At 45.0% G+C, this 12,815-nt stretch overlaps 1 protein-coding gene across 2 annotated transcripts in view; it reads right to left on the reverse strand.

Annotated features, from left to right (window-relative positions):
- Positions 1–12,815, reverse strand: part of CCDC47 (coiled-coil domain containing 47) — a 44,649-nt gene that overhangs the window by 31,337 nt on the left and 497 nt on the right. Inside the window, exon 1 of one of the 2 annotated variants that reach the window (XM_073607605.1) lies at positions 1,936–2,050. The exons of the other annotated variant lie outside the window; for it this stretch is intronic. Within the exon in view, the coding sequence (XP_073463706.1) occupies positions 1,936–1,988 (53 nt within the window). The 5' untranslated portion in view covers positions 1,989–2,050. Of the gene's footprint in view, positions 1–1,935; positions 2,051–12,815 lie in introns of those variants that run through there. 2 annotated transcript variants of the gene reach the window in all.

The raw sequence follows: 12,815 nt of genomic DNA on the forward strand, positions 1-12,815 counted from the left end.
GAAAAGGTATTTAGCAGTTTATATTAGGGTTGTCCCGATACCGATACTAGTATCGGTATCGGCACCCATACCGAGCATTTGCCCAAGTACTTGTACTCGGGCAAATGCTCCCGATGCTTCCCCCGATACCTAGAGGACAGCTGTGATCGGCGCGTGGGGGAGTTACAAGATTCTCCCCCAGCGGCTTTCACCAGCTTTAGTGACATACAGCGGTGATCGCTCACAGCTGACTGTCACTGCATCCTCCTCCGTGCCCCCTCCGTTCCTCTGTGCCTCTCCGCTGTCCCCTGCATTCATCTCTCCTTATCTGTCCCCCTCCGTTCCTCTCTCCTTATCTGTCCCCTCCGTTCTCCCCCTCAGTTCCTCCGTCCCCCTCCTCCTTCATTTCTGTATGGACAGAGTCAGCTGACTCTGTCCATTCACATAACTGAAACATTGTAATCTCCTGTGATTACAATGTGTCAGTTTATGAATGGAGAGAAGCCGCTGTCTTCTCTCCATTCATTCTCAGTGCAGCTGAGGCTGCAGAGAAAGGGACTGGGGAATCTCTATCCTCTGTCTCTTTCTCTGTCTCAAGGGGGAGATATCAGAGGTCTGTTAAGACCCCTGATATCTCACCAAAGCCCCCCAAAAGGGCTGATTAAAAAAAAAAAAAAAAAAAAAAAAAACAATAAAGAATAAAAAAAATATTATTGTTAAAAATTGTAAAAAAAAAAAAAAAAAAAAAAAAAAAAAAACAACACACACACATACAACGTTCACCCCCCCCCCCCCCCCCCCAAAAAAATTGCAAAAAAAAACAAAAAACTGTCACGTGACATTAAAAAAAAAGTATCGGTTTCGGCGAGTACTTGAAAAAAAGTATCGGTACTTGTACTCGGTCCTAAAAAAGTGGTATCGGGACAACCCTAGTTTATATTTACTAAATGAATTGCATTTCCATGTTCTGTGTACTGTGAGAGGCCAGATATAGTGAATAGCTCCTGGGTTTAGAAACACTTAAATGAATCAATCTTAGGGATTTTCATTACCTTGAACAACATACAATATATGTAGTGTGGAAACTTTTACAAACCATCCGCGTGGCACAACACAGACCTGACTGCTGAATATTAACAGTAGATTATAGCTTAACAACACTATTTTTTTCTGTTTCCGAAAAGGATGCAAGTGGTACTGGGATGCATGGATCCTTCCTGGCATGTCAGGAAAACTTTAATAAGTGTTCCCAATGTGAATAACGATCATCATCACCTGCAGTTTTATCCTGCATGTGTGTTGCATGCAATGCTGGAATCTATTATGTATCTGGCTCTAATCTACAGTATAGTGTATTGCCATCCAAAAGCAGGGACTAGCTGAATTTCCATCATGGTGTATGGCAGCCCCCACCTGACAGAAGGCGATTGTTTAATCAAATTCTGTTGAAGGGACATTTTGGAACGTTTTTTGCAAACTGCAGTAGCTGATCGGTGTATTCTGACAGCAGTTAGTGTAGCTATAAGAAACGACTGTCCTGGTGGGGTGGGGTCAATAGATAATAGACAGAAGTCAGATGTGCAGCTGTAATCGAACGTCCAGCGTTCATACATTCTCAAACCTGGATTGTCTCAACACACTTGTTTCTACACTATAGGAATGGGAGGGGGACCCCACTGCTGACTTAACAAGCACACAATCCCTATTTCCCCTGAGATCTGCCAGCTGGGGTGTCTGGCACAGCTCACAGGCAAGAGACCACCCCCAAATCCTTGTCTATTTAGAATGGACACAGACTTCAGGATGGCAGGATGTGCAAACATCATCTTCCCTCCGGAAAAACTCCATACCCCGACATGTTCTGGTTTGGCTTGGTAGCACATACCAGTTTATGTCAATGCAGACAGGTTTGCTTATCTGCAGGGTTACAATAGCGATCATACAGGGTGCACTAACCTGTCTGCTCGATTGTATCCCCCCGACAACCAAGGCAGGATGGGGAAACTCATCTCATGGCTACGGTAAACACAGATTAAGGGTCTTTTAATGACAACAGTAATCTAACCAAGCTCAGACAGTAAAATATTTCAAGTAATCTCCTTAAGAGGTAATCCCTTGCTGGCTCACTGTGCCCTGCATAACACCCCTCCCCTGGAGTCCCGTTACAATTCTCGACATGCAGCAATACGCATTTACAACCAGAGCGAATGTCTGGAGAAGAGTGTGCAGGAGCCTGTGGACTGGACTTGTGATCCACTGATCCTGGTTACAATGCTTTGCAGGCAATAAAAAACAAAATGCAATTTTTGTCTGCAAAAAATAGGATTTTTATAACAGCTTACCTGTAAAATCCTTTTCTTTTGAAGTACATCACGGGACACAGAGCCATAGTAATCACTATGTGGGTTATAGGCCACCTTCAGGTGATGGACACTGGCACACCCTAAACAGGATGATGACTCCCTATACAACCCCTCCCATACCGGGAGTACCTCAGTTTTGTAGCAAAGCAATACAAGTGTATACTAGAAACAAGGGCGGGACCTCTGTGTCCCGTGATGTACTTCAAAAGAAAAGGATTTTACAGGTAAGCGGTTATAAAAATCCTATTTTCTTTAATCGTACATCATGGGACACAGAGCCATAGTAATCACTATGTAGGATGTCCCATAGCAATGCCAACTGAGGGGAGGGAGACACAACAAAATGAGGGCAACATGAGACTAGAGGAGTTATACTGCTGCCTGCAGCACACTACGCCCAAAAGCCATATCCTCATGCCTTTTTACATTCACCTGATAGAATCTTGTAAATGTATGGATTGAAGACCAAGTTGCGGCCTTGCAGATTAGAGCCATGGAGGCTGAGTGATGCACTGCCCACAGAGCACTAACAGCCCTAGAGGAGTGCGTTTTGATTTGAGAGGGTGGAATCTACCTCTTTAAACCATAAGCTTGAACGATTACTTGTTGAATCCATTTAGAAATAGTAGATTTTGATATTGCCTGTCCTCTTTTAGGACCTTCAGGCAATACAAACAAAACATCCATTTTCAGAATCTGATCAGTCGCCTTTAAGTAGACTGACTGCTCTCACCACATCAAGAGAATGTAGTGATTTTTCTTCCACAGAACAGGGTTCTAGAAAAAAACGGAGGTAGAACAATATCCTGGTTTAGATAAAAACCTGATTTTACCGTCGGAAAAAAGTTAAGATGAGGACGCAATACTACCTTATCCTTGTGAATAATAATATAGCTCTTTACAAGAAAGAGCAGCCAACTCTGATACCCTTCTTGCAGAAGATATAGTTACCAGAAAAACTAGTTTCCTTGTCAAAAAAAAAAAAAAAAAGGACCAAGGGAATATGTCGTATCGGCTCAAAAAATCTGTTTTTGTAATGCTGATAGAACTAAATTCAAGACCCAAGGGTTCAGGGGTGACCTAACCAGAGGATTAAGCCATGTTACTCCCTGAATAAAGCTACTAACCAGAGAATGCGAAGCAAGTGGTCGAGGACAGGCCGAGACCTGTCCTTTGAAAGTACTCAAAGCCAGCTTTATTTCTAACCCCATCTGCAGAAGGTCAAGGATTCTACCTATGAACTATTTTCCTGGGGTGCCAAAAGTCTGCTTTCCAGACTCCATAATATATGATTATGGCGGCAGACTTCCTTGCATTAACCAAGGTAGATACCACTGAACCTGACAGCCCACGTTTCCTCAGAATGTGGGTCTCAATAGCAAGAAACCGTTAAATTTAGCATTTGAAAGGTAAGATGAAATGCTGGACCTTGCGAGAGAAGGTCTGGACGTTGTGGTAACCCCTACCACCAACCTTACGATTTCTGCATACCAAGATCTTCAGGGCCACAAGAATCACCGAATTCCCTTCCTGCTTGATCCTGCGAAGAAGTCATGGATGCAGGCAGAAAAGGAGGGAATGCGTAAAACTGATTCCACGGTAAAACACCAAGGCACCTGTTCCGTATGCTATCAGATCCTTTGTTCTTAACACAAAGTTGACAATCTCTTTGTTGAATCTGGACGCAAACAGATCTACGTCTGGAATCCCCTATCTTTGACCTATTGTCAGAAGATATCGGGGTGAAGGAACCATTCTCCTGGGAACAACTGCTGGCGACTCAAATAGACCGCCTGGCAATTTTCTATTCCTAGAATGAAAAACTGCCAACAGGCAAGCTACATTGTTTTCTGCCCAAGATAGGATATGATTCACCTCTCTCTGGGCCGCACAACTTCTTGTGCCCCCTTGGTGATTGATATAGGCCACTGCTGTGGCACTGTCGGATTGGATCCTGACAGGACAGCTCAGCAAATTAAACATCCGGGCCCTCGGGACCAAGCGCTCGGCCCGAATCTGTAGAATGTTAATGGGCAAGGTCATTTCTGATCTGGACCACTTCTCTTAACAGTTATCTCTTTCAGCACTGCTCCCCAACCTAAAAAAGTTTGGCATATGTTGTCACCATTTCCCAGGTAACTATAGGAAGGATTTTTCCCTTTGCAGTTTTTTTGGTTATTAACCATAAACTGAGGCTCCGGCACATTTTTGGAGTCAGACACATTGGAAAATCTAGAGCTTGAACCCTCTTCTTCCAAACCAATAAGATACCGTTTTGCAGCAGTCTCGAATGAAACTGAGCATAAGGAAAGGCCTTGAATGAAGCCACCATCTTTCCTTCATGCAAGCTGAATAGAACGATTCATCTTGCCTCGACCACTTTAATCAGTTCTTTATGGCGCTGATCTTTTCCTGGGGCAAGAATACCCTTTTCTGGGTGTATGTATGAACAGACCCAAGTATTTTAATCTCCTTAATGGTTTTAAGGAAAATTTCTCTAGGTTGAGAATCCAACCTAGGTATTCCAGGTAGTTGAATGTGGTGACCATACTTCTAGTCTATCAAGAGCCGTTCGTCTAGGTAGACTATAACAGTTATACCTTGGGCCCTTAGTCTGCCTAAAGGAGGAGCCAAAACCTTTGTAAACACAAGGTGCAGTAGCTAGACCAAAAGCAAAGCTACAAACTGAAAATGAAGATTTTCTACTCTTAAAAAGTAAATATTTCTAGTGAGCAGGGAAATATGCCCATGGCGGTATGCACCCTTGACGTTGATCAACGTAAAAAGTTTTCCTCCTTGTAAGATGGAGACAACTGATTGGATTGACTCCATGCGAAAAAGAGTGGATATTCAGGAACCGGTTTAGATTCCTTAGATCCAGAATGGGTTTGAAATCCCCATTCGATTTTGCTGTGAAAAAAGGTTTGAATAAAACCTCAACACCAGCTCTTTCATGGGGACCAGCATGACCACCCTGCTAAAGTATGGTCCAATGCTAGAAGAGAGACTTCTTTTTATCTGGATCTTAGGAATGTTTGATCTGAGAAAACGAGGAAACCCCAGATTGTACTTTAGAGCTATTGAAGAAGCTACCCATCTGTCTCGACATTCTTTCTGCCAGACCCTTGAGAACCGCAGAATTCCACCCCCCCCCCCCCCCCCCCCGGAGCGAGCAGGGGCGCCCCCTCATAAGGTGGCTTTAGTATCTGGTTTGTAGGTTTCTTTTGTCCCTGAGGATTACCTCTTGAACTTTACGGCGAAAGCCGTCGTGACTGCCTGGAGGCTGATGCCCCTGGCACTGGAGAAGGGGCTTGTATAAATGAAATACATTTACTCCCTTTCTTAAATGGCAAAGGGGTACCTTTCCACTAGAAATTCTTTGGATGAATTATCCAAGATATTCCAAACAGCTGTTCACCGCATAAAGGAAAACCAGCCAGGAGTTTTTGTTTTTTTTTTTATATGGCGCTTCGGCTGACCAATTTTTCAACCATAGTATTCTATACATATGTACCAGCCCAGCGAAAGGCGTGAGGCCTGAAGATAGAATCTCTCATAGCGTCTATTGCCAACATAAAGCTACTAGGAGCTTGCCAGAACCTGGGCCTGCTAAACAGGGATAACTTTGAGCACCTGTTTAAACTGGTCTCTCAAGGATTTGACATACACCGATTACTGTCAGCCCAGGCTGAGAGACTCAACCTGTTAGAAAAACAATATATGGCTTTTTTTTTTTTTCCTTTTTTTTTTTTTTAATAGGAATTCCAACTCTTTATCCGTTGGATCCCTAAGTATTTGAGAATTCTCTGCGGGACAAGTCAGACTTTTAATCAGAAGATATAGCAGCGTCAATTGCTGGTATCTTCCACCTTTAGAAAGTTTTTTCCTCCATAGGATAAAGTGTGAAAAACTTTTTAGGAGGGAAAAAATGCTTATCTGGGTGATCCCACTCAGAATACATTAACTTTCCCAACAATGAATGGACAGGAAAGGCATGCACAGCTTTGAGGAGGCTTTAGCGAAACCAAAAACAAGAAGAGGACACTCAGTTAAGGGTAGCATAAAATGTGGAGCGGACCAATTCAGTAAGAAATTGCACCCACAATGTGAGGCTGATCTTCCGCATATGACCCCTAAGAAGGAGTCATCAGCCTATTCACGGTCCTCTGAGAGAAAACATCTTCTCCCGCCCCCAGATCCTCAGTTTGAGGGTCCTACGGGTAATAGAATGGAATCTGTCGCATTTTATCCCAATTTGGGATGCGATTAAAGTCGTTAACCTTTTTCTTAGCCTATCATGGCTGAGAAAAAACCTTTTTAGAAATATAGGCAGGGGCTGCAGAGTTGTAAACAGCTGCAAACATTCCATGGCCCCTGAAGGCTCACTCTGACCAGCCACCCCCTCTCAGGGGAGGATGCCATTGCAGAGATAAGTTTTAGGCTTTCAGAGTTTGAGGGAGATCCCTTTAGCCCTCTTTTGGGGTGTTTCTAGCCCCCCTTCCGATCATAGCCCAATGCACAAAAGCAGAGGTACTCCCAGAAGGATCATATCCACTGCTTGAGCTATAGTCCAGCCACTGCCGCTGCTATTAACGCTTAGCCTGATGTGAATAGTAAATGTGTCAAAATAGGAATGCCTGCGTCACCAAGCCTCTTTCATGCCCCTCTTTGCTCTTGTGTCCCTGTGACAACTTGCAGCCAGCATAAATGGAGTTTTTTAAAACATACTCCCGCGCTGGAGGACGCCAACGCCACGCTAAGCCCCGCCCCCTCCTCGCATCGCACCCCCCCTCTCTTTTTCAGAAGAGAGCTTTCCCGCGTGAGCGCGGGCCTCCGATTCAACGGGATTGGCTTGTGTATGAGGGAGGGATGCGAGGAGGAAACCTGAGAGCCGCCGCCGTGCAGGGGCAGTGGAAGAAAACGGCATCAGCGATCGTTTTAGCTCTCCCCTTCCCTGTGAAGAGGGGGAGAGCTTAGCCCAGGTGGGGGTGTCTGGTGGAAGCAAAAACCCCTCCAAACTCACCAGAGGTCTGAGCTGCTCACCGAAGGAAAAGAGCCTGCTGTCTCCTGATACAGCGTGATCTCTGAGGAAAGCATGAGAAGGTACATGCTCCATACAGCTCCCAGTGGTGACACTTAGGCATGACAACATTTACTTTTTTTTTTTTTTTTTTTTTAAAGGAGACATTTCATAAGAAAAATGTAAAAATTTCTAAGAAAAACTCCACTTACCTTTCCCACCGCAGGGTTTCCTGTGGTAAAACCAACAGACCCAATCTTTACCCATCACGGTGGGTTCCGTTAACAAACCTTCAGGAACCGGGGACCCTCGGGGGAACCCACACTCCTGGACCTGTAATAGCACCCTGCCAGTAAAACTTTATGGCTTAAAATACCAAAGTACTGGATCCCGGGGTCCAGCTCTCTAAAAAGAGAAGCGTTACAGCCAACACCTTGTTTCTTCCACCATGAGGCCCGGGTACCATTCAATTTGGCCTAAAAAACACTTTGAATGGATCCGGCTGCATATTTAGCCCCAGCAAGAATCGCTCCAGTGGAGCTGAGCACAGCACATCTTCACTCATGACCAACACCTTAGACACTGGTGAAAAAACTGAGGTACTCCCGGTATGGGAGGGGTTATATAGGGAGGCAACTTCCTGTTTAGGGTGTGCCAGTGTCCAGCACCTGAAGGTGGCCTATAACCCACATAGTGATTACTATGGCTCTGTGTCCCGTGATGTACGATTAAAGAAATATATACATGAAGTATTTTTTTAGCAAGGTGGATTTGGTCTTTAAAGTACTGTATTTATCGGTGTATAATATGCACAAGCGTATAACACGCATCCCAATTTTAGGAGAGAAGTTTAAGGAAAAAAAACTTACATTTTAAATAAAGAACCTTGAAGCAAATTTAGAGTCACAGCTCTAAATGCACCCTGCTCAGTGCCCATCTGCAGCCTATAAACTGACCAACAATGCAGCCTGTTCAGTGCCCATCTGCAGCCTCACCTTTCCCATCATTGCAGCCTCGCCAGTGTTGGATTATCCCTGCTGTTTCCGAGGGAAGAGGAGGAGCGAGCGCCGCTGAATTACACAGAGCCGCGATCTCCTTTGTACTCGGCACTCCGTCGCTCGCAGCCACGCCTCCTGGCCCTGCTCATATGATAGACAGAACAGTGGCCAAATGCGGGGCCAGGAAGCGTGGCTGTGCGTGACGGAGCGCTGGATACACAGGAAATCGCGGCTCTGTGTAATTCAGCGGCGCTCGCTCCTCTTCCCTCAGAGACAGCAGGGATCGGTGTATAACGCACCCATGATTTTCCCCTGATTTTAAGGGGAAAAAAAAGTGCGTGTTATACGCCGATAAATATGGTACATCCTTCCCAATGACTCTGTTAAATTTGGGAAACAAAACTTTGTAAAGCTTTAAAGATTCTTGTTTATCATATACACAAGGAGCTCATTCTAATCTACACTCAAGGACAGGGTTTCTCAACCAGGGTTCCATGGAGCCCCAGGGTTTCTCCAGAGGTTGCTAGGGGTTCCTTGAGCAATAAGCAATTTCTGCATTTCAGATAAGTTCCCGTGGACACCATTGATCTTTTTAGCTATCTGTAAGGAGCTAATTCTTCTCGATGTCCACAAGTGTAAGGAGCATACTTCCCACTGATCATCACACTAATGTACCATAAATTGTAGCTATAGTAATTTTTAGCAGGGGTTCCCCAAGACCAGTAAGTTATTTTAAGGGCTCCTCAGTGCTGAAAATGTTGAGAAAGGCTGCTCTAGAGGGTGACTCTGCATTAGGAGTCTCACTGCGTCTCAATGATTGACAGGGACAGGAGGCCACATGTCACCTGAGACACACAGTGTACCAGCAGTATAAAAAAAAAAAAAAAAAAAAAAAAAAAAAAAGGATATAGATATAGATATATATTCAGCCTTCAATTCCAGCATGTATTAGGAAATATGACAGCTAGGAACATACACTTACAATGTTTACATTCACACAGTTATACCAGTGAAATAGCACATACAATGTATACAGCATATTGTTACAATAGATGTAGACTCCACTGATTCTATACATTAAATGCAAAAACTGGTGTAAAAATACATAGCTGCTGTGTCCAGATACAAAACACTTAAAACAATAGTGCAGCGCTCAAATGATATATACAACGTCAATAGTCCATAGAGTGAAAAAAAATAAAAATAAATAAAAAATGAGTGACACCCTTCACTCTCATGCACTGCTTACCAGATAGAGTGTTGAGCTCCATTATTTTTATGTTGAGATTCTATACATTGATGGAATGGATCATATGCTGTACAAAGCCAGTACAGTACATAGAGTGACAAGAGGAAAAAACAAAAAACAAAAAAAAAAACAGCGTAAAGATTCCACGTACTGCTGTACAGTGCCAATGGAGTTTTAAAGGGTTAGTTCACCTTTTCACAAATATTAAAAGGAAACTTCACTCCTAATACTCAGGCCACCTCTCCAGAGCCCATTGCGCTAGTGATGCTCCCGTCGAAGTAGTCTATAAAACTCAATAACACAGCCCTGCAGTGAGCATCCGTTATAATGCTCCGCTTCTTTATTCACCTTACCGGAAGAAGCAGCCTCCGATGCAGTTCTCATTGGTCAGCACAGTCACGTGCTGACCAATGAGCACTTGCCATTGTGAGCATTACGAGAGATACTCTATGGCTGTGTACTGCAATGTTCACCGGCAGCATAGGGCTTGGGCTGCTATGTGCAGCTGAGTCCCGAGGGGAAGCCAGGATATTGGGAGTTAGTTCACTTTCAAGAAAAGGTGTACCCTTTAAGCCCTGGTTCACATTGATACAGCTTTGAAATCGCGCTACTTCGGCACAATTTCAAAGCGACGGATCAGTGTGATTTGCACCTCCGATTTCATTGCGGCTTGTGACTTTGTTTAACAGAGGTCTATGCAAGTTGCAATGAAATCAGGAAAATGTAGTGTAGGAACCTTTTTCAAAGTTGCTGTGCCACGAGTCGCACCAGTTTAAACGGTTCTATTGCCAACACTGGGATGCGACTTGTAACTGTCAATTCGCACTGGTGTGAATGGGGGCTAAAGCTTTGTCACTACATACGCAGTGAGCTGCACCAGAAGCCGAACAGTACAGAACTCATGTGAGCTCCACAGAGGATATATTCTTACATCTGAAAATTATGGTGATGGCCGTTTTGAATGTCACCATATTTGATGACATCCTTAGTAATAGCGGCCTCACACTTCACAGGAAGGAGCATGCGCTGTAATACTGCTGCTGTGCATGGTGCTTGTTTTCATTAAAGGGGAACAGAACTCTGAAAGCTAATATTCGTATAGGCGGGGCTTTGCTTCCTCAAGTCAGAGCCTCCAGCAAGGAGCAAAAGAGCTCTGCATTTCTGTATGGAAGCCGCCATCTTGGTAGAGGCAGGGCTGTGCTTTCTCAAGACAGAGCCTCCGGCAAGGAGAACAGTGAGCAAAAGAGCTCTGTTTTTCTGTATGGCAGAGGCAGGGCTTTGCTTTCTCATGACAGAGCCTCTAGCAAGGAGAGCAGGCAGCAAAAAGCTGTGTGTCAGTTTGAAGGCCCCCATCTTGGTAAAGGCAGGACTTTGCTTCCTCATGACAGAGCCTCCAGCAGTGAGCAAAACAGCTCTGTGTCTCTGTATGAAGGGCACCATCTTGGTAGAGGCAGGGCTTTGCTTCCTCATGACAGAGCCTCCAGGAAAGTAAACAGTGAGCACAAGAGCTCTGTATGTCTGAATGAAGGCCACCATCTTGGTAATGACAGAGCTTCCAGCAAAAAGAACAGTAAGCAAAAGAGCTCTGTGTCTCTGAATCAAGGCCGTCATCTTGATAGAAACAGGGCTTTGCTTACTCACGACAGAGCCTCCAGCAACCAGAACTGTGAGCAAAACAGCTCTATGTCTCTGTATGGAGGCTGCCATCTTGGTAGAGGCAGGGCTTTGCTTCCTTGTGACAGAGCCTCCAGCAAAGAGAACAGTGAGTAAAAAAGCGCTCTCTCTCTCTCTATGGTGGCCGCCATCTTGGTAGAGGCAGAGCTTTGCTTCCTCATGACAGAGCCTCCAGCAAGGAGAGAAGGATGCAAAAGAGCTGTCTCTGTATGAAGGCCCCATCTTGGTAGAGGCAGGACTTTCCTCCTCGTGACAGCCTCCAGCAAAGAACAGTGATCAAAAGAGCTTGTGTCACTGTATGGAGGCCGCCATCTTGGTAGAGGCAAGGCTTTTCTTTCTGATATCAGAGCCTCCAGCAAAGAAAACAATGAGCAAAAGAGCATTACCATCAAGTGAGACGATCAGTCAAAGGCAGCAGTGACTTAGATCACACACAGATATACAGCTATGAAGTTAAAGGTACAGGAGTGCCTAGGCACCCTCACATACCAGCTTTAACACTCACACACTGCACATATACATCACTGGGCGGCGAATGTTTATGTGCAGAGAGCGCACTGACAGCATGAAGGCTGAGCTGTTGCAGGCAGTTCCCAGTTGGGGCTCCAGGGTTGTAGCCAGCAGGACTGGCTTCTGACCATGTGATTCCCGAGTGCTCGAAATAGTTTAAAGCATGGGGTGCTCAACCTGTGACCCTCCAGCTGTTGCAGAACTACAAGTCACAGTGGTGTAGTGGGTAGCACTTTGGCCTAGCAGTAAGAAGGGTCGCTGGTTTGAATCCCAACCACGACACCACCTGCCTGGAGTTTGCATGTTCTCCCTGTGCGGGTTTCCTCCGGGTACTCCGGTTTCCTCCTACACTCCAAAGACATGCTGACAGGTTAATTGGATCCTGTCTAAATTGTACCTAGTATGTATGAATGTGACTTGGGGAATGTACAATGTACGTGTAAAGCGCTGCGTAAATTGACGGCGCTATATAAGTACCTAAAATAAATAATAAAATAAATAAGTCCCATGAGGCATTGCAAAGCTGAGGAGTTACAAGCACGACTCCCAAAGGCTGAGGCATGATGGGACATGTAGTTCCGCAACAGTGGTGTAGTGGTTAGCACTTCTGCCTAGCAGCAAAAGGGTCACTGGTTCAAATCCCAACCCAGACACTACCTGCCTGGAGTTTGCATGTTCTGCCTGTGTGGGTTTCCTCCGGGTACTCCGGTTTCCTCCCACACTCCAAAGACATGCAGGTAGGTTAATTGGCTCCTGTCTAAATTGGCCCTAGTATGTGTATGTCTGAATGTGAGCTAGGAACCTTAGATTGTAAGCAATTTGAGGCCAGGGACTGAAGTGGATATACAATAAAGCGCTACGTAAATTGAGATGCTATACAAGTACCTGAAATAAACAAAAACAGCTGAAGGAGGACAGTGTGAGCACCCATGGTTTAAAGCAGGGGTAGGCAACCTGGGGCCCCCCAGCTATTGCAGACCTGCCAGTCCCATGATCGCTGCTGTATGTTTGCAGGCTGCTGT

The sequence above is a fragment of the Aquarana catesbeiana genome, linkage group LG12 (genome assembly GCF_042186555.1).
Source record: "Aquarana catesbeiana isolate 2022-GZ linkage group LG12, ASM4218655v1, whole genome shotgun sequence".
NCBI classification, from domain to species: Eukaryota; Metazoa; Chordata; class Amphibia; order Anura; family Ranidae; genus Aquarana; species Aquarana catesbeiana.